This window comes from Leuresthes tenuis, unplaced genomic scaffold (genome assembly GCF_036924035.1).
Source record: "Leuresthes tenuis unplaced genomic scaffold, fLeuTen1.0.hap1 SCAF_2, whole genome shotgun sequence".
Classification (NCBI taxonomy): Eukaryota; Metazoa; Chordata; class Actinopteri; order Atheriniformes; family Atherinopsidae; genus Leuresthes; species Leuresthes tenuis.
This window is the reverse complement of record NW_027325356.1, coordinates 42,151,164-42,174,025: the sequence shown is the minus strand read 5'-3', so window position 1 is coordinate 42,174,025 and position 22,862 is coordinate 42,151,164. Positions and strand designations below refer to the sequence as shown.

Sequence of the window (22,862 nt, the reverse complement as noted above, 5' to 3'; positions counted from 1 at the left end):
TTGCCGATTCACTATTCAACTCTGGATCTGCTGCCTGCTGCCTTCACATCCCTGCTTGCCCTGTCTGAACCTCAGAACAGCTACACAGTCATCTACAACTCCTGGTACCCCTCCTGTGCCAAACCATTCCTGGAAATAAGTAAGAGTCTCTGTCTGTTTCACATTATGGATTCTCCTTGGACTCAACTGACAAACACTCGTTTTAGTGAACCACCGGACCAGAATCTCCCAGACCCTCCTTACCATCTAATCTCTATAAATAAACTAAACTCCATCTTACCCTGTCTGTCTGCTCTTGGGTCCTATTCTGTATGTGCGCATGGCTACCAGCAGCCATGACACCATGTCAGATTTGATCAATCTGTCATTGTTGACGGGCCAGCGAGAGGGTTCTGGGTTCAATCCCCATCTGGGGCCTTTCTGTGTGGAGTTTACATGTCCTCCCCATGTATGCGTGGGTTCTCTCCAGTACTCCGGCTTCCTCCCACCATCCAAAAACATGCATGTCAGGTTAATTGGTGATCATAAATTGTCGTTAGGAGTGAGTGTGGTTTTTTGTCTCTATGTGGCCCTGTCATGGACTGGCAACCAGTCCAGGGTGTACCCCGTCTGATGACTGACGGGATAGGCTCCGGCTCCAGCCCCCCCCCCACAACCTGATTGACGGTAAAAAAAAACGTAACTAATTATCTACCTACATCCAATCTCTTTTTTTTTTTGTCTAAAGTTCTTAAATTTCTGCAAAGATAGTTGCAGCTCAACTTTGTGATCATTTACATAGAAATAATCTGTTTGAAGAGTTTCAGTCAGGATTCAGAGTGCATCATAGCACAGAAACAGCACTGGTGAAACTTATCAATGATACATGCCAGAGTAAGTCATGGAGTTGCACAGGGTTCTGTGCTTGGATCTCTTCTTTTTGCTTTATACATGCTTCCATTAGGTAACATTATTAGACACCGTGGCATAAATTTCCATTGTTATGCTGATGATATATTGACGGTAGAGAAAATGGATGGATGGATAAAACAGGTTTCTAGGACTGCCTTCTTTCACCTTTGTAATATTGCTAAAATCAGGAACATCCTGTCTCAGGGTGAAACTAGTTCATGCATTTGTTACGTCAAGATTGGACTACTGCAATTCCTTATTATTGGGCTGTCCCACATATTCTCTGAAAAGCCTCCAGCTGATCCAAAATGCTGCAGCCAGAGTTCTGATGAGAACTAACAGGAGAGATCATGTTTCTCCAGTTTTAGCTTCTCTTCATTGGGTCCCTGTTAAATTCAGAATAGACTTTAAGATTCTTCTCCTCACATATAAAGCTCTTAATGATCTCATTGTAATATATTTTCCTAACAGAGCACTTTGCTCCCAAACTGCAGGTTTACTTGTTGTTCCCAGAGTTTCTAAAAGTAGAATGGGAGGCAGAGCCTTCAGTTATCAGGCCCCTCTCTTGTGGAATAAGCTGCCAGTAAATGTCCGGGAAGCAGACACCCTTTCCACTTTTAAGATTAGGCTTAAAACTTTCCTTTTTGATAAAGCTTATAGTTAGGGATGGCTCAGGTAATCCTGAAACATCCCATAGTTAAGCTGCTATAGACTTCAGTGTGCCACAGAGTACAATTTTGCGGGCCTCCACTTCAGAAAGTAGCACCTCCATCTGGTTTTCCGTGCAGTCCTTCTTTTTTCCCGTCTTACTCATTCTTTTTTCTTTATTTTCTGATCATGCAGAGAGAGGAATCGCATGTGCAGGGCTCATTTAAATCTGATTTGCATGTTTTAGTAGGGGCGTGGACAGGGACGTGTCAGGTACCCCCGACGTGTGCTCAATTTCAAGTCTGTACATGAGGTCCCTGATCTTTGCTGTATGTTCACTGGCAAACAGTACTTTTACTGCGATGTCCTTCAAATAAAAACAATTTTAAATAAAAATTATGAGTTACTTGACTAATTTTGAAGTCTAGAAAGTATTTTATTCTATTCTATTTCGATTCTAGATAGCATAAGCCTTTTTCCTGACACATCGCCTGGGCAGGTAGCATTGGTACAGTTCCTTTTTAAATGTAACGTGTTTTGACATCTGCAGTTTATTTTTAACATATTGGTTAACTGCAGATTGTAGTTGTTGATTAGAAACAAGGCACTTAATAGGTAACTTTTATTTGTACTTTTATTCATTTCAAAGTGTGGCTAGGTAGTTTCCTTCAGATAACCTGAGGTTTGTGTTTCCATACAACGTAAGTATTTTTTTTGTTGTGTTTTGCATCTGTTCTGTTTATATGATCTTTTTTTAGAGCCCATCTATTTTCTAGAATGAAAAAAAAAAGTTAGCTTACGTCTTTAGCTCTCCGATGTCTGTCCTTGTTTTCTCGTTCTCTGTCCTTGTTCTTTGTCTTGTCTCCGGGGTGGCAGGTGTGGGACACAGTCCTCCAATCACATGGAGAGTTGGTGATGCTTGCAACCTTTGACTCATTGGTACTGTTCTCCTCACTGGGTGAGCAAGACGACCTTCTCGTGAACATGCCCCTCTTCAGGGCTTTCATCCTGAGGACATCACTGTTACTCTCATCTGAGTGAACCCACTCCCCTGTATGGCCAAATTCCATTTTCACATTGTGACCAGTGGTATGGCACTGGAAAACATGGGATGAAAGAGGGGTGTTTGAATGTAGATTTGGGTGAGGATGGGGTTTATCTGGGGTGGCACCAGACTCTGATCCTAATGTCCTCTCTCCACATCTCTCATGGGTTTCGGGCTCCTGAATCTTTTCATCCAGCTTGTTCAGCTTGGAAAGTACCTGGGAGATCTCACTGCGAACCCCTGACAGAGACTCCAGTTTCGTCTCAATCTCACCAATTCTCATGACAAGCTTACAAACACTAAGTTTTAGTTCATCATCTGTGTTTTCCAGTGAATGGAAGAGACGGTCCAGCTTGGACTTTGCTAGTTTGACTGTATTGCGTTCAGGTGAGCTGTCGCCATCTGACTTCAGTGTTCCCTGAGAGAGAGACCCATTACTACTATTATGACATGATGATTGAACAATGCCCAGAGAGTCGCAAACACTCATGTCATCCAGAAAACGAAAAATGTCACTTATATCATCACTAATGATCTCAGAGTCCTCATCAGAGTGTTTCAAGTTATGTCGTTCTCTACCATTGTATTTGGACGGGTAATCCTTTACTTTCTTCTGCTCAGCCTGCTCTGTTTGAGTACCAACACTAGAGGAGTTGTCTCCCCCAGCAAACAATGTACTGCTCATATTTTTGTCCCAAAAGTTTTTGGCTGCAGCTTTTTTGTCCAAACCTATGGGTGCTCTTGCCATCAATGCTATATCCTTGGTTTTTATTCCATTACCTGTTTTTGCAAAGCCAGGAGAATGTACTACCTTGTCTTTTGGGCAGTGAAAATGCTGCTCATTGTCAGTATCAATAACGTTGATGTTGCAGTGGTGGTTTTCTTTAACTGCTTTGCTGTTTAGAAAAGGTCTGTCAAAATCTTGTGGACCCTCCTCTGTATTTAGACTGAGACTCTTCACCGGCCACGCAGGCTGCTTCCCTGCTTTGTTGGTGTGCTTCTTGCTGGTGACATGCTCAGATACTGTGGTGGGACCGAAGTACGTGGATGCCTGCAAGTCATCCAGGCTTTCATGCTTCACCCTCAGTCTGTCCTGAAGAGGGGAGTTCAGAGCAGATTCAAAGTAGGGGTTACTGTAGGGCAGTTCAAAGCTGTGGTTGAAGAAGGTAGCAGGCTTGTGCATGTCCCTCCTGTGGTAGCCACCAGCAGCTTTTCTGGCCTGTTTACATTCATTGGTCACAACCTGCAACAATAAGCCAGACAAGGATTGAGTCAGCTTCAGATGACACCCATGAACAAATACTGCTGAGATAGTATTCTGCACAAATATTACAAATCTAGAGCCATAAAATGATTGCATGCCACCAACCAAAAAAAGCAGCCGAATGAAAAAGCAAGTTCTTCCTGTTCTTCACAAATGTCAGTGTTGAAAAGCAACAAACTTCAGTTAATAATGTTGTTTGATTGATTGATTTGACAACTTAAATTGATATCTATGGATAAAATACCGAAGTAGCTGGGACAGGCTCCAGGCCCAAGATACACTCAGCCAGCACCACCTTTTAGTCATGTGATGAAAAGTAGTGACAGTGGGAACAACATTTGTCTCTTAAAAGTTCTGGCAGTTGGCTTATAAAATAAGTTGAGAAGTGTGAAAAAGGAGCTGGGTGCAGCTGTTTTCTGAAAGGCAGCTGCATTTGTTATTTAGTCTGAGCACTGACCCCTGTTTCTAGACCCTTTTGTAAATGTAAATGTACTTTATTTATACAGCCCTTTACAACAATCCATTTCAGTTTACCAAAGTGCTTTACAGCAGATAATAGATAAAGAAAAGAATAAGTGAAAACAATAAAAGAACAGTAAAAGCGATAAAATACAACAAAATCAAATAAGACAAGATAAAAGTGTCATCATACTACTGGGTATTAAAAGCCATCTGAAACAAGTAGGTTTTTAGCCTAGATTTAAAGAGGCCCAGGTCAGAAATAAGACGCATCTCGGCGGGGAGCTTATTCCAGAGCCTGGGGGCAGCAACGGAAAAGGCTCGGTCACCACAGTGCTTGTATTTTGACCTGAACACTTCCAACAAAAGTTGATTTGTTGACCTCAGAGCTCTACCAGGATTACGGACAGTTAAAAGCTCAGATAAATACGATGAGGCGAGGCCGTTAAGAGCTTTAAAAACAAACATGAAAAGTTTAAAATCAATTCTATAAAGGACAGGAAGCCAATGAAGGGAGTTAAGAACAGGAGTGATGTGCACACGTCTGTTAGTGTTGGTTAAAAGACGGGAAGCAGCAGCGATTTGCACAAGTGACTGAGAGAAGTCTGGGAGACGCCGACATAAAGTCCATTGCAGTAGTCTAACCTTGAACTTATTAGGGCATGGATGGCTTTCTCAAGATCGTGACGGCTTAAAAACATTTTAACTTTGGCCAGGAGAGCAACTGGAAAAAACTAGTCCTGACAGCATTGTTAATTTGTTTGTCAAACCTCAGATGACTGTCAAAGGTCACTCCCAGATTTCTGACGGTTGAACTGAGCTTTGAAGACAAGGTGCTAAAGTCAGCCGTCACAGTATCCCCAAACACAATACATTTAGTTTTATCATCATTTAAATGTAGAAAACTTTGGGCCAACCACTGCTCAATGTCAGCAATACAATCAAACAAAGAACATTGTGCACTGTTACTATTTGGCTTCACTGGAAGATAGATTTGTAAATCGTAAATTTGTAAATCTGCATAACAGTGAAAAGAAAGGTTGTGCCTGGCTATAAATGACCCAAGTGGTAACATGTATAATGAGAAGAAGATAGGGCCAAGAATAGATCCGTGTGGGACTCCACAGGAGAGAGGAGCAACCATAACGGAGAAGGTTCTACTGGATGAGTAAGATGTAAACCATGTCAATGCAGTGCCGTGGATGCCAAAATAATTACTTAGATGTAATAGGAGGACTGCATGGTCCACCATGTCAAAGGCTGCTGTGAGATCAAGCAGCACTAAGGCAACAGGGCACTTGGCATCCACAGACAGAGCAATATCATTGTGCACCTTTAACAATGGAGACTCGGTGCTGTGACGAGACCTAAATCCAGATTGGAACTTCTCAAGAACAGTTATATTCAAGAAAGGACTGTATTTGTATAAAAACAACTTTTTCTAAAACCTCTAGAATTTTCTAAAATTTGATAACATTGAGGGGTCAAGATTAGGCCTATTAAGATGGGGCCTGACCACAGCATGTTTAAAGGCAGCTGGGACAGTTCCTAATCTAAGGCAGGAGTTAATAAGAACCAGGAGACTGGGCCCCACAGTATTAAAAAACATTTTCAACACTTTGGCAGGGACAATATCTAATAGGCAATTTGTAGGTTTCAGAGATTTCACTACATCACAGAGACAAGAGAAGGAAACCAGCTCAAACTGATCAAACACAGCAGAATGAGGTGGGGCAACAGGCAGATCCTTATTTGTACTCTATTTGAGTTTGTTCTGACAGAATCAACTTTGTCAACAAAATAAAGAAGAAAATGGCTGTCGATACATCAAATCATCAAATTAAAAGTTGCCAACAGGCTTTTGAAGTCTGTGGCGAATTGGTCAGATGGGCAACAAACGTGAACACTGAAATCTCCACAGATCAGGATCTTGTCATATTTTGGGAGAATGTCAGCCAGAAACTCAGAAAACTCATGAATAAAGCCCTTATTATATTTCAGAGGGCGATAGACAACTGCACACAACACAGGACTTGCGAACTCTATGGAGTATGTACCTATGGGAAGAAGCCGACATTTAAAACTGGCATTGAACACAGCAGCAAGTCGCCCTCCTCGCCCGACACTCTTGGGGAACAGCTGGATGGAACGCACTGTTATCACCTGGTTTAAGTAAGTAAGTAAGCTTTATTTGTACAGCGCCCTTCACAGACCAGGGTCACAGAGCGCTTTACAGCAGAACAATAAAACAGGAAATACATACAATTTTAAAAAGGTCAAGACAACTTAGTAACAATCATATCAGCCCAAAAACAACTAAACAAACCATAAACAAATAAATAGGTATTAAGTTGTCTTTTAAAGGAGTCGACAGACTCCATCAAACGCAGAGAGAGCGGAAGGTCGTTCCAAAGCCTGGGAGCAACAGCTTGGAAGGATCGTCTCCTCTGATCTGGAAGTGAGTGCGTGGCACCATAAGTAAATTCTGATCCACAGACCTCAGATCCCGAGCTGGGGTGTAAGGCTGGATCAGATCACTGATGTAGGGTGGAGCCTGACCATGTAATGCTCTGAAGGTTAAAACCAGAATTTTAAAATTTATCCTAGAGGAAACTGGCAGCCAATGAAGGGCTTTCAGAATAGGGGTTATGTGAGTCCTCCTATCAGAATTCTCGCTGCAGAATTTTGCACTAACTGCAGGCGAGACAATTCCTTCTTGTTTAGACATAAAAACAAACTGTTGTAATAGTCTAAACATGAAGACACAAAGACATGGATTATCAGCTCTAAATCATTTTATGACACCATTTTTCTGAGTTTGGAGATTTTCCTCAGTTGAAAAAAGCTGTTTTTTGATGAGCTGTTTACAGTGTTGTACTAATGACATATCTTTGTCAAACACAACACCCAGGTTTCTAAGGCTCAGCTTCACAGACTAGCCCAAGTCATCCAAGTATTGGCTTATTCCTGGAATAGAGTCATCAGGCGCAATAACCAGTGTTTCTGTTTTGTCCACATTTAACTGTAAGGTGTTATCCATTAGCCATTGTTTTATCTCCACCAAGCAATTAACTAAGGATTTTAGCCTCTGGAGCTCAGTTGGCTTGAAAGAGCAGTAAAGCTGGATGTCATCAGCAAACATGTGGTAGGAAACATCTGAAAATCTCTGGATGATTTTTTTCCAAAGGAATCAGATACAACAAAAATAATACCGGACCCAAAACAGAACCTTGAGGAACTCCACACATCAATTCTGCTGACTCAGATTAAAAAATTAAAAATGGTTGATTTATTCATCCATTTTCTGTACCGTCAATCTGTCGGTCGGGTCACGGGGGGGCAGGACCCAGCAGTCATCGGGCGAAAGGCAGGGTACAACCTGTAAGCCAGTCCATCACAGGGCCACACAAAGACAAATGAGACAAACAGCTATGCACGCTCACTCCTAAGGACAATTTCCCAGGTGGGGATCGAACCTGGAACCACTGTGAGGCAACGATGTTAATTTATCCCAAATGGAAATTATATTGTTGCAGCCAGCTATTTTTCTCTTTTCAATTTCCTTGTCAATAATTATAAGTTGTCTTTATGTAAGGTTATTACTGCTGGGAGTAATGGCTACCTGTAAAAATCTGTCTAACAGCAGAGCTAAAGAAGCCTCTAACTGATCACTCTCCTTGGTCTGAACACAATGTTATGAAAATGATGGTCAGTATTGTTCTTCATGTTCAGTAACTCGATGAACAATGTTATAAGTGCTTCACAAGGTAGCACCAGAAAATATTATATGTAGAGTTCTCACTACTGAAATGCTCCTTCGTGAGCTCTTGCGTAAATTGACCGAATTTGCATAAAGAAGCATTCAACAGTGGCTTGTTAGATATATATATAACTATTTCTTGAAAGATATGGAGAAATGTACCAGAATGACTAAAACTGGGTCACTATTTACGTCTAAAGGCTTTGGAGTGATTTATGAAATTTTTTTTGTTTGTTTTTGTAAATTTTATCTATGCAGTTTTTGTAATTACAGACACACATAATACCAAGACAGAGGGAACCACAACAACATAGAAAAAAAACAAAAAGCATACAGCCAGCACTTACTCGACATAGAGAAAAGAAAATGTGTACATATACATGTCACACAACTGATGTCACAGGGAGTTCACTCACATAGATCGAGTCCAAGCAGCCTGAGCCAGAGGGGGACGGCAAAGTCTCAGTATGGATAAGTAACAAAAAACAACAACATAAAAAACAGTGTAGAGCAATCAGGACCCAGTTTGTGGTCCATCCTTCCTGATATATTCTATGAATGGACCCCAGATCTTCTTAAATCTATCTTGGGTGTTAGACATAGAAAATCGAACTTCTTCCAGGTGTAAACAGGAAACCATTTCGTTTAGCCAGTGTTGTAAAGCGTATGGAAGAACCAAAGAGCTGCCAGAGCTGCCCAGAATCACCAAGAGACAGTCAGGAACCAGTTGACTATTATAAACAGCACTCTACAAACTAAAAATGTCAACCCAGGACCCTGTGAGCTTAGAGCAGGACCAGAAAAGATGGCCAAAAGTTCCATCAGCTGATTTACATTTATCACAAGTGGGGGAGACAGCAGCAAAAATTCTATTCAGTTTAGTCTTGGAATAGTGCAACCTATGAACTACTTTAAACTGAATGAGCTGAAGTCGAGCATTAATAGAGCATAACTTTATCCTGTTTAGCCCTTTTGCCCATAGTTCATCAGAGATTGCTTCACCAGTGTCCCTGATCCATGCCTCTTCAATATGGAGGTTGCCATATAGAAAAGGTTAATACGGGGTTGCCATATAGAAAAGATTAACAAGGCGAGAGATCAAACGCTTGAAGGTGGGAAGGTTTGGTCATGATATGTAGAAGACATATTGTATGGGGGTCGCATCTAGGCAAGAAAATAATTGCTTAACAAAAGTCCTCTATAGTGGTTAAGTCTTTATCTGACCAGTGCTTAAAGACAGCATCCATCAAACCTGGCTTGAAACGGGGGTTCTGACAAATGGGAGCATGAACTGACATCTCTGAGAGGTTCAGAATTCCCTTGATTTGCTTTAAAATTTTAATCAAATTGCAAAGAAAAAAAATTATCATTAAGCAATTTAATTTTAATGTAAGGTTTTGAGAATAGAATGGCTGATAAGGAGGCACCAATTAGTGATACAGCATTACTACGCTCAATCTCACACCATCTAGGGCCGGACCTGCACTCCTCTGCACCCCCAGCCATGAACTGATTCCAGAAAACCAGTGCTCTGGCGTTGCAGGCCCAGTAGTAATGCCTAATACAGGGAGGCCTAGACCACCCTCCTCCATAGGCTTCTGCAAGTGGGCCTTTGAAATACGGGGGGGGGGGGCTTGGAGGCATCTTGAAGAAGGAAGAGGTGGGAAAGACGAGCACATTCTGAAATAGATAAGCAAATTTAGGAAGCACAACCATTTTAACAATGTTAACACGTCCAATCATTGAAAGGGGGAGAAGTTTCCATTTATCTGTCATACACTTGAGCTTGTTAATCAGGGCCGTATAATTACGTTTGAAGTATGAATAAGTTTTGGATTCCTGGGGATTTTAATGCCCAGGTTGGAAAAGTGGTCATGTGAAACTCTGAAAGGCAACAGATTTCCCCCAATTAATAGTGAACCCAGAAGGTCGCCCAAAGTCATCTATCAAATTAAGAAGGGGTTAAAGGGATACTTTTACATCCGAAAGAGTCAGAATTACATCATCTGTGTACACTCGGATGTGCCGCACCTTATACCAGAGATTATACCACAGACAAAAAAATCTGTCACTGATCTGCTTGTAATCAGTTAAAAGCTGACCAACAGATGAAGAAATTTTATGTATTGCCCTATCGGATTGGACTTCCTTCAGTTGCCTAGCAAGCAATTTATCAGCCTTCTCACCCAGCTCAAAGTGCTTCTGCTTTAGTCTACGAATATAGTTCCCAACCTGCTCGCCCAGAATATGGTTATATTCATATTTCACTTTCAAAATAGAGCTAAGTGTGTCTTCAGAACAAGTGTTACGATAGTCCTCCTCCAGAATAGCCAATTCAGCCTTAATATCAGTGTGACACCTGTACCTGGTCCTTTTGCGGGACGCCTGAAATGAGATGACGTGTCCTCTTACAATGACTTTAAAGGACTCCCACAAGGTAGAATCTGAAGCAGCACCATTGTCACTGAAGTGCAAAAAGTCTGCAATATTGGTCGATATTTAGTCCCTGAAAGTGTCATCTAAATATAGAGAGGGGTTAAATTTCTAATTATATTGAGGGGCATAAAGCTTGAAGTCAAACACCATTGAGAGAGGTGCATGGTCTGAGATTAAGATACTATGGTAAGTCAATATATACGTATATATATATAAGTACACATAACCAGGAGCACCAATCAATATTAATACAATCAAATAGTAATAAATAAAATTGAACCAGTGCTAGATTCATGCACTGGAGAAAGCACACTGTGTGAAACGTTATTTGAACACATACACTGTGCTGCATTGGTGATCAACTAAATATAAAAGTGTTGGATCTGAACAACTATCAAAACGCTGGGGAGAAAAATAGCTAAACCAAAAATATATGCATATCAAAATATATAGTGATGATAATCTGTACCATACAGGAATTAAGCTTCATCTGCTGGTCTTAAGAGTTGGCAAGTCATTCAGCATCGGCCGGAGACATGAAGGTGAAGGTCTTCGATGCGTTGTTGAAGTCGACATGGAGCTTGGCTGGAAAGCGCAGAGAGCATTTAGCACCAGCTTCAATCAGCCGCTTCCTCACGTTTGTAAAGACCTGTTGCTGTGCCGAGACCTCCGCCGTGTAGTTGGGGAAGATGGACACACTTTCACCAAGGGCGCTTGTTGGCGATTGAGTCGTAGTATGTCGATCACGTCCCGGTCGTTGTGGACCTTGGAAATGATGAGCTGTGGCCGCTCATTAGGCTGAAGCTTCGGTCTCAGGCTGCAGTGGGCCCAGTCTATTTTGACGGGTCAGCTGCATGCTAGCATCGTGGATTTTTGGGTTAAGCCAGGTCTCCGTAATGATGAGGACACAGCAGTCTCGAACAGAGCAATTTCTCGCAAGCCGTAGCTTCAAGTCGTCCGTTTTATGTGTGATAGATCTGGGGTTGGTGAGGTACAGGCTTGGCAGAGGTGTTTTGTATTGATTGTTCTTTAGCCTTAGCAGGAGACCGGGCCTATGGCCCCGCTTTTGCTTTCTCTCTCTCCTCCGCCTAAGCCGCTTTCCAGACTCGACAACAATCCATGGAGCATCCAACAGGCTTGCTACTTTAATCTGGGATGTTGTGATTCTAATAAAAGTCCATTGAAACTAGGGATGTCCCGATACAGATTTTTTTGCCTCCTGATACAATCCGATTTTTTTAATGATTAGTCTTGCCGACACGATACAGAAAAACAGCGCGGAATTGTGGTAACAAATGGTAAGTTTCATTGTGTGGAAAAGACTGGGATAATTCTTTTGTGCAAGGCAACATCAGACTTGACTTAAACATTTCTTTCCTATTTTTCTAAAAACAAATAAACAGATATAAATATACTGAATTACTTATTTATTTAATAAGTGTACAAACAGTCTTAACCATAAAACTATAACAAGTGTAACGGGTTCAGTCAGTGCAATTCGGGAATCAAAATCCAATGTAAAAAAAAAAGATTAAATAATAAAGGTGCTGAAATTGAGAAAAAAACAATAGCTTCACTAGCTTGGTTGGTAGACTTTCAAAATAAATCAATCAGCTCTTTATATAGTTTAGTGCAAATGGAAATAGAGCATCTGAACAAAACAATAGCTCCTCTAGCTTGGTAAAAACTGAAAAAGAAAAAAAAAAAATCAGAGGTATTCCCTTAATTTTTTTCACCACTAGAGGCAACAGGCCCTTGAATGAATGCCAATGCTGGACAATTAAAAAAATAAATAAATCGGCAATATGGATCGGCCCTTTGTAACCGATACCTGATCTCAAATTTTCTTCGATATCGGTACCGATATCTGATCCAAATATCGGATTGGTGCATCCCTAATTGAAACTGTTTTTTTGTGTCGGTAGCCAATATCCAAAGGTTCCTGGTAAGTGTAGCAGTTGAGTGCTAAGGTGGGCGTACTTAAAGCGCACCTACAAACAAGAATACAATACAAAAACAAGCACTGGAAAGGAGAGCCACTGCGTCTGTGCACGCCACCATCTTGGAGCAAGATGATCATGTTTTAGATGATGATAATAGGATTTTTTTCTCTCTGATTTAGTCTCTCTTAAAAGTCTTTTTTGGAATGCATGCCTCCGATATGCTAATCAATATCTTATTGCTTTAAACTAGATACAGATGGATGATGTTATACAGGTAGCTAATGCTACGGCAAGGGGTGTTCAATCCTTAGGTGCTGTAGTAGCACTGATTTATCAATTCTGAAAATAGAAAGGCCAATGATGTGATCACTGCTGCTAAAGGAGGAATTTGTACCATTTTAAGTGATGGTTGTTGTACTTACCTTCCTTCCGAATCGGACGGTTTAGGGAATTTGACTAGAACTATTAGGAATCTGAAGGACATTCAAGAGGGGATAGGTATGACTAGGTATCCCACACATGACTGCTGGATATTCATCTAGGATGTTTTCCTTTTTGAAGAATTTCTTAGGCAATAATCCTATTGTTACTTGGTTTGTAGATATTTTAGGTTCTCTTAGTCATTTTGATTATGGTAGTGTTAGGTTGTTGTTTTCCACTGATCAAGATGTTGATTCTTCTATCAGTTAATTCAGTGACTAACATGACCTTTGAGCAGAATCCAGTCAGACACACTTCAATTTTTATCCTACCAGTGAGGAGGATGCCGTTTCCAAACACTATGACGACTTCTTCATCTACCTCTGGCTCAGATGACTCTTTAGCTTCTTTTGATAATGTTGTCCTATACTTCACACTTACACTCTTATAGACATGCACACGTTCTCATCCACATATTCATACACAATCACACTTATAGTCACACTTTTTTATTTGTATAATCATTCTCAAAATTTTTCTTCTTTGTTTTCACTTTTTCACTATGCTTATTGTTACAATTTCTTTGTGTGGTCATTATATTCATTGATTATGCGCATGCTTTATTGCTAATGTGAACTGTTATACCTATTCCTGGGCCGCCCCGCAGGGGGCACGACTATTTTTCCTGCTGTGCGCAATATCAGAGAAACAGAGCAGATATTCCTTTGAGGGCGTGGACAAGGGAGTTTCTCTTAGCACATAAATACAAAAAGGACGGATGTGATCGTATGTTTTGGAGAAGCCAGACCGGATTGATGCTGGATGACATTTCAAGGGTCAGTATGGTGATATATGGTGCAAGTGGGTTCGTTGAAAACATATGACATGTCAACATGTTGATCTGAGATGTGTCACTATAAGGAGAAATTTAGTAATATTTAGTGATCCAAGAAGAGCAAAAAGCCCAACTGACCACATATATGGTAACAGGAAGTGATCTAATATGTCTACACTAACGTCCTGATCACAAGGATAATCAGTCAATGCTGGATAGAATTAAACAGACATTCAGCCAATCAAATTATGCTTCATTGGTCATGTGATGCCAACCCATTGGTAAGCGGGTAACAGGGACTCAGACAGCTAACAAACCCAAACTATATGATAGTATGTTTTTAGAGAAGCCAGACCTGATTGATGCTGCATTACCCTGGAAGGTTCAGTATTGTGATATATGGTACAAGTGGGTTCGTAGAAAACATATGACATGTCAACATGGCACCAGTATGTCTGGACTTTCCTCATAGAAACCATAGGAGCACAGTTTAGGATGTTTGAAGTCACCAGCAAATGTAAAACTCCACAAAAACACAACCTTGGCGTAGTTTTTAGTTCTCCTTTGAAAGTTCCTCAATTAATGAGCCATCCTTATTTTCATTTTCAAAACTTCCTCTGCAAAGCTTCGACCTCCAAGCCCTGCCTGCTCGTATCAACCCTGCTTGACTGAAGAAGACAGCTTCTGGTGGAAATGTTCTGCTGTCAGCTGTACTGAGGAGCATGCATCTTCCATCTAGCAGTAGCCTCAGAGGAAATAAAGAGCCCAGTGATTAAACTATACTTGAGGGTAATGTTCCAGCAGAGTTAGCTAAAGACTGTGAATGTGCAGCAGCCACTTTTCATCCCACTGTTTTAACAACTTAGTCCAGTTCAACGCTGGACTGAAGGAACTGAGCCACAAAGAGGATCAGTTCCAACTCTCAGAGCCTGAACTTCAGAGCAGGGAAATGGAAGTATCTGAGAAATAATTTGTTATGATTAGTTTTTTGTTTTTTTATTTCTTTTTTTGTTTTGCAGTAGCTAACGCTTAAAGCTTAGGTAATAAAGATGACATACACCAACTTCTAAGGAGTTATTGCTTTTACTTTTTCAAAAATTAACACTATAATTATAATATTACTTAGTTAATTCAGTGCTCTGTAGTTGAATGGTTAACGGGAAGAAACCTCTGGCAGAGCCAGAACAATCTTCTTCAAATAACTGGGGTTTCAGAGGACAGGAAAGAGGGGACAACAAGCAACATAACACCAGGCCAGGGATACCTGCTGAGAGAGAAACACAAGTTAATGCCAAAAAATAATTACATATGTACATGGAGAGTAAAGAGAGCAGACGGAGTACAGGTGCATCATGGGAGCTCCCCCAGCAAGGTAGGGCTATAGCAGCTTACCTATGGGATGTTTCAGGATCACCTGAGCCATCCCTAACTATAAGCTTTATCAGAAAGTTAAGTTTCAGCCTGATCTTAAAGGTAGAGAGGGTGTCTGCTTCCTGAAGCCAAACTGGCAGCTGGTTCCACAAGAGAGGGGCCTGATAACTGAATAGAATGCCCTTTATTGTCATCATACATTGTACAACACAGTTGGAGACCTTCTCCTGTGCTCAGTGCAAAAATTAAAGTAAAAACAAGTAAAAGAAAAAAATGTCCAATAATAATATAAGGCCTGATAACTGAAGGCTCTGCCTCCCATTCTGCTTTTAGAAACTCTGGGAACAACAAGTAAACCTGCAGTTTGGGAGCAAAGTGCTCTGTTAGGAAAATATCTTACAATGAGATCTTTAAGATATGATGGAGCTCAGTCATTAAGAGCTTTATATGTGAGGAGAAGAATCTTAAATTCTATTCTGAATTTAACAGGGAGCCAATGAAGAGAAGCTAAAACTGGAGAAACATGATCTCTCCTTTTAGTTCTCATCAGAACTCTGGCTGCAGCATTTTGGATCAGCTGGAGGCTTTTCAGAGAATATGTGGGACAGCCCAATAATAAGGAATTACAGTAGTCCAATCTTGAAGTAACAAATGCATGAACTAGTTTCTCTGCATCACCCTGAGACAGGATGTTCCTGATTTTAGCAATATTACGAAGGTGAAAGAAGGCAGTCCTAGAAACCAGTTTTATATGTGTGTCAAATGATAAATTCTGGCCAAGAAAAACTCCAAGGTTCCTCACTATATAACTTGAAGCCAAGGAAATGCCAACGAGAGTAACTATATTAACTATATCCTGCAAGACATTTTTATCCTGAAGGGCTTCAGTCCAAAGACAACTTAAATTCTGTCTGAATGTAGAAGCAGAATATTCAGTCATCTGGCTCTTTATTTAAACATGTTTGCAGTGTAATCAACTGACTGTTTCATAGATGAGTACAGCTGAGTATCATCAGCATAACAATGGAAATTTATGCCATGCTGTCTGATAATGTTACCTAATGGAAGCATGTACAAAGTAAAAAGAATCGGTCCAAGCACAGAACCCTGAGGAACTCCATGACTTACTCTGGCGTGTATCATTGATAACTTTCACCAGTGCTGTTTCTGTGCTATGATGCACTCTGAATCCTGACTGAAACTCTTCAAACAGATTATTTCTATGTAAATGATCACAAAGTTGAACTGCAACTATTTTTTCAAGAACTTTAGACAAAAAAGGTAGATTGGATATAGGTCGATAATCAGCCAACACTTCTGAATCAAGAGTAGGTTTTTTAAGTAAAGGTTTAATTACAGCAACCTTAAAAGTCTGAGGTACATATCCTGTCAACAAAGACCGATCGATCAAATCCAATATGGAAGTGTCAATTAAGGGGAAAACCTCCTTGAACAGTCTGGTTGGGATTGGGTCTAAAATACAAGTTGATGGTTTAGAAAAGACTGCTCTACTTGATGATACATCAGTGATAATAGTGGGAAGGATTCCATTAGTCTTCTCTCTGATAGAAACAATTTTATTGATGAAGAATCTCATGAAATCATCACTGCTGAGAGTTAAAGGAATAGGAAAAAGGAATATTAGTTAAAGGAATATATGGCTCAACAGAGCTCGGACTCTTTGTCAGCCTGGCAACAGCGCTGAAAAGAATGATAATGGTGTTCATATATATGAAATGTTGAAGAACAGTAAGTAGCGATAAATATGCATTACTTTGAGTTACATGGTGCACATCTCTGGTTTAATACACTACAGTTGATCACATAGCATTGTTTACTAGCATCCGCTGCTAACTTACAGCTTTGCTGCTGAACTGTTTCCCTCTGGGATCAGTTGACTAACTATCTATATCTACATATAGACCTGGAGTGTTTTTGGTATGACTAGAGGAATAGCTGTATTGTGTTTGCATTTACTGCATTAAAATTACACAATAGAGTCCCAGGTTTTGATAACAGACAATTTACATAAACACATTGTAACTAATTCTTTAAATCAAACTACTGGTTGTGAACACTCTTTCCAGATATTAAAGCTGCTTGTTCCAGTGTTAAGGACTGTAAGCATGAAGCGTTGCACCTCCATGTTTTTCACTCCTTGATCAGCAGTTATCCTAAAACAATCATATTTATAGCTCATATAAAGTATATATATATATGTATATGTATATAAAGGCATTTTTCACATATATATATGTATCATGTTGGATAAAATATGTTAAAAACATCTGAAAAATGCCTTTTGTAAGAAAGCCAGTTTAGCTGATGGCAGGTTGTTGGAAGCTGTACTAAGATACAGTATCTATAGATACAAAATCTACAGGACACTTTGACACTGCTATGGGAAAGAAAAGTATATAATGATTGTAAAAATATGCACACTTGTACTGACAACTGTGCTTAGTTTACAGGAAAAAAACAGTAATGCCACTAAACATAACAATGTCGTAACTGAAAGGGGGAAAGTACATTTGGCCACTATAAATAATGTAATAAAAAGTAGTAAAAAAAAAGTTTTTTACATACAAAACTGCAGATACGCAGGTGTGTTTTAAATAAAGATGTAGTCAGATGTGATTGTGCACGTAAAACAGTATGAAAAAAAATGCATATCAGTTGCTACTGTATTTTATTTATATATAAATATAGGTGTATATATATATAAATAAACATACATACATATCTATAAATAACCAAACTAGTTTATGGTTTGTATCTATGTGTGTCAAAGACTGGGGGCCTGGAACAAAGCATCATATGTGATATGACACCAGTCGTAACTACACAGTGCATAGAAGCCCTGACTCTGTTATACTGCACCCTCAGTCCTCTGGCTGGCAGAATTCCCTTTACCATTTAATATGCAGAGTGAGGCTGCCTAGATTAAATTTCCAGAACACACTAGTCCAACACCACATCTGACAGGGTTCTGTACAGTGCTTTCACTGAAAGATCAGACTCACTGATGCATCAGTATACTGTGCTTCTGGGCATCCTCAAGAGTTTGGCTATGCATGGAAGACACAGATGGAGTTCCAAAAGGTCACAGAAGGTAGTCTGGGGATATGACCATTGATTGTCACCCGGATAGTACTTGCTCAAATTGCACATTCTTTTATCTTTTTCAAATTGAATAAGTCTGTGTAGATTTATCAATGCATCAAACATGGCTGAAGTTCTTGTGTACAAGGGAAGTCTTAGAAGTCTAGATCTTGAGCGTGTGTTCAGGAATTTGTTCCAAATGAGAGCGAAGTCTTTAAAAAGAAATATGATTTAATTCCTTGAAGAGAAGGCGAAAATAAATGTTTAGATAATCCTAGTATCTAGAATGACTGACTGATGTGCAGACAAATAGCACATGTCCTATTGTTTTATTTGACATTTGTTTGCCAAATTATGTCAAACAGATTCTTTTGTTTGTCTTTGTACATTACAACTCAAAAACAGCAGAGCCTCCATACAACAAATCTCACTTTAACCCATCTCTGACTGATAGTTCAGAATAAGCAATAAGTACATAAATTCTAGTTTAATATTTAACTATCTTGACTGATCACATGACAGTGTTACTAGCTCGTCGCATGACGTTAGTTTTGCTAGCAAAATTAGCTAGCAACATTTTAATGGCCACACAATAGATATTCTAACATTTTAGTTTCACATTTGTATGGTCTATTAAATTCTATAAACAAACAACATGTAAGTTATCGCCTGTAATTTCATCTAACAATAACAACACAGCAAATTAAAGTGCTAAATACTCACCAATAAGATATTGCTTGGGTTTGTTGCCATCTGAGTCTCTGCTGACCAACACATTTACGTCACATGACTAACAAAGCATAATTTGATGGCCGATTGCTGGTTCAATTCCACCTCTGCAATATCTCTGCTGTTCCTAGGACTCAATTTTTCTGGACAGAGACCTCAACAGTTTTTTTCTGGATCTGTTGAAGTTACTATTCCAGAACAACAAGTTCTTCAATTATAAGCGACACCACTGTTCCTGTCTGTCCCCACATCTTTTTAACTTCTCTTTCTTCGCTTGGTATATATTGAGTGTGACTGTGTGTTATATTTAAATGTATAACTTTTGACATAATTTTTATATGTACTTTCATTTAGCTTCAATTGAATCAAATGCTCTTCTCTGAATAATTTTCACATTATAATCATCATGTCAGCTGTGTAATCAGGGCACCTCACTTCAGAAATGTGCTGTAAAGTGGCCATTACAAAACTGACTTCCGATGTCACTGATATCACCTGGCAGTCGCCACAAGAGACATTAATTACAGCTGTACTCCATTACCACATCCTTTTTCTCATTGGGACTTTTAAAGATTAAATTAAAATGGAACTAGGTAAAAATTAATTATCTAAAGAGTTAAAAACGATAAATTAGCATTGCGTTTATAGTGCTGGAAATTATTATCTTGAAATATGATGGTTATTTATGCATTAGTTAAATGCTAACTCATTTGCAAAGAGGAAAATAAGATACTATCAAAGAATGTGTTGGACTATAGTCATTATGTTAATACTTAACACTAAATTATTATCATGAGGAAAATAAGTCTTGCTGTTTTTAAATTAGAAGCTGAATTTTCTTGTCAAATAGGCTTTAAAAAAATACATGTACACAAAAATCTATTGTGGTTTATTCTAGCTCTACCAACATACATGATGAATCAACTTTACATCTGACCTCTAATAAGCTGTCACTTCTATTTTTCATTCACATCCTAAAAGCACAAACCTGTGGTGAAAAGGCCACAAAGTTGTGAAAATCTTCCTTGAAGAGGTTCCTCTTCTGGGTACAGGAGTGAATAGTAAAGCTTTCAGGATGCCCAATGTGCCGCAGCGACTCCTGATCGGTGGTGGACTCGCTGTCAATGTCCATGGGAAAGTAAGTGCTCTGCATATCAGGAGGGACTGAGAGTGGACTACTACTAGAGATCTGGGGAAGGTGGTGCAGTTTGTCTGGAGGGGGTGCTCTACATTTCAGCTCTTTGTTGATGTGCAGAAGGAAGTTGGGGTCTGAAGTGGGAATAAATTGTCTGTTACTGCATTCAGAAGAGTTAGAGAGAGCCTCAAGGTGCTGCGGGGGGTGGTTGTGATGATGGTGCCCACCCCTGGGGTGATCTGTGTGCTCGTAACTGACCATCCGGTCACTGTCTTCGTAATTATAGGCATCACTGTCAGACCTGTGCAGCTCTATCGATGTCTTTTTGTGAATTTTTGTTTTATGGGCTATGGGGAGCTTGTCTTTGGCTATTTCCCCGTTCACTTGGATCAAGTTAAACATGGTAACAATGTCGGCTGCTACCATGAGTTTCTTCGACTGCAGGTCTTCTGTGGAACAGCGCATTTTGTCTTTAAAGAGGGTGGCTGGGAAGGCGGGATCCAGGCAGGCTGTGTAAAAGAGCAGGCTTCGGATTTTAGCTAAGTGCACCAGGTCAAAGCGAGCACACAGAGACTGGCACAGATCCTGGTATGTCATGGTGTTGCGCTTAGTGTCCAGCTCCTCCAGGATCCTTCCCAGGAACAGAGAGTATTCAGGAAGAGGGTCCATGGATGATGAGCAGTGGGAACAGGCCAACAGAAAAGGTCCTACCTCGTGAGAAGCTTGGCACCTGGAAATAACATGTTCAGTTAGCACTAATTTGTTGTTTTACTTTAGATTAATTCTGTCAGTTCCATAAAAAGAGCCATTTACAGCAAAAATCCCAAAACTACATTAGCTGGTTTACTTCAACTGTCAATCGCAGAATATAAAATGGGTAAAAATGAATAGATAAAAAGCACCCGCATTCCCACAATGAGTGAGTCTGATGAAGAAGGACGCAAACACATTTCATTCTTCTATCATCTGTATTTGAACACCATCACAAACGTTTGACCAGCTGTGCAGCATCTCTCTCGTTAGTCTACAAAAAGCAATCATCTGAATCTGAGTCCGCAGCGCCTCACAAGCATGCGGGAGGGTGTGTGTGCGCCGAAAAGCTGAAACCTCAACAAAATGTGCAAACCGCACCAGCCAGACCAGAGGCAGAGAGCACGCCAGTGCGCACAGGTAGGCGCTGATAAATACCATTCAGATGTGCTGCTCCCTGACAGTCCCTGCAGACTGGACTGTCTCCGCTTCCGAACGGAACAGCGGCCATCACAGCTGCGGGGCGGCGTGAAGGAGCTGTCCACCAAATTCAGCTGCGTCCTCTGCTCCAAACCACAAGGTAGCAGCAACAGCCCCCAACGCTTCCGCTTTCTGCTTTCAACAGAAAAGTCTCACAAGGACGGTCGCAAAAAGCTATACTTCGAAGCCTTTTCACCAAAAATGAGCAAATACTCACTTACTGTGGCGTCCAAAGAAAAGATCTCTATTAAAAACGCACTCACTGTAGCCTGAACACTGATATGGCAGAATGATCATCAACACGTTGCAGCACTGTCATTTCCTACTTGATGTAGAACTAAATTTGCAATATGAACTACGAGCAGGTATGTGGAGCTGTCTCAATGTGATCATTGCTTTACATTTGTGCCTCTATTTTGAAGGCAACGTATCTAATATCCGGTTACAGTGTCTGTAATTTTGTGCAGTCGATGCAGTTCTTTTGTTTCTACTAGAATGACGTAAACTACTCCCCAATGAAGAGGTATGTTTCCCCTCTGCACAGAGAGAAAAGAATGGAAGTTAAAAACATTTAAGCTTCCAAAGCATCTTTTAGAAACTGTTGTGGTCCACACATATGAAATCTATGAATCTTTTCCTTCATTCTTACAATGAGCTTTGCAATGAGTTTCTCAATCACACACATCTACAGCGCCTCTTTTTTTATATTGAAATCAGGTGTTAATGTCCTTGGTATTTCTTTAGTCTGCCACGTCTTGTGTGGTGCTCTTTAGACATCTCCCAAATGTTCCAGTCAACAGTTTTGGTCTGTGGTTCATCTACAGCTAAAATTGTCACTGTGTTTTCATTGCAGTCTTTGTGGTTTCACAAGAAAGGTGGTGTCAGGTGAACAAGTGACAACAGGACATGACAGTCGTCAGTATATGTAGCCTATATTTCAATTCAATTCTGCTTATATGTATTACTCAAATTCACAACAAAAGTCATCTTAGCGCACTTTAAAGAGATGGTAACAAAGTTCAATGCAATTTCAGTTAAATACAGTTAAATTCTATTATAGTACAATTCATTACAATCCAATTCAGCCCAGTTCATAATGGTTTTATGCATGTTATGCCATTTGCAAAGTTGCATTTATATAGAAACAATCCATTCAATATCGACCACTTATCAGGGACCAAGTTCTGAGGGCAACAGTTTAAGCAGAGATCCTCAGACCACAGCTTCCCACAGATTCCCCAGCCATTTCCTCAAGTTTTTCAAAGGACACACCAGCATCTTTTCAAGCTGGGCAAGAGATATTTCCACTCAGTCTTAGGTTTGAGACAAGGCCTCCTCGCAGAAGATCAGCAACTCTACTCTGTGTCCCTACCGGGTGACTGAACTCCTCACCCTATCTCTAAAGGTGAGCCCAGCCGTGCTTCAGAGAACATCACTTTCCTCAATTCATTGTGGACCCTTCTCTCCTGTTTTCAGGCTTACCTGAGCTAGCTTGAGCAATAACATTTAGCAAAATGTGAAACTTTTAAGCCTAACCTGAAAGGTTGAGAGGACATCTGCCTCCTGATTCAAATCTGGGAGCGGGTTCTACAAG

At 40.2% G+C, this 22,862-nt stretch overlaps 1 protein-coding gene across 1 annotated transcript in view; it reads right to left on the bottom strand.

Annotated features, from left to right (window-relative positions):
- The window catches only part of minar1 (membrane integral NOTCH2 associated receptor 1), a 36,494-nt gene extending 15,157 nt beyond the window's left edge, over window positions 1–21,337 (bottom strand). Inside the window, exons 1-3 of the mRNA XM_072381117.1 lie at window positions 21,227–21,337; window positions 19,892–20,768; window positions 2,340–3,827 (exon numbers count right to left, since the gene is read on the bottom strand). Of these exons, the coding sequence (XP_072237218.1) occupies window positions 2,340–3,827; window positions 19,892–20,707 (2,304 nt within the window). The 5' untranslated portion in view covers window positions 20,708–20,768; window positions 21,227–21,337. The remainder of the gene's footprint in view (window positions 1–2,339; window positions 3,828–19,891; window positions 20,769–21,226) is intronic.
- Window positions 21,338–22,862: the final 1,525 nt, after the last annotated feature.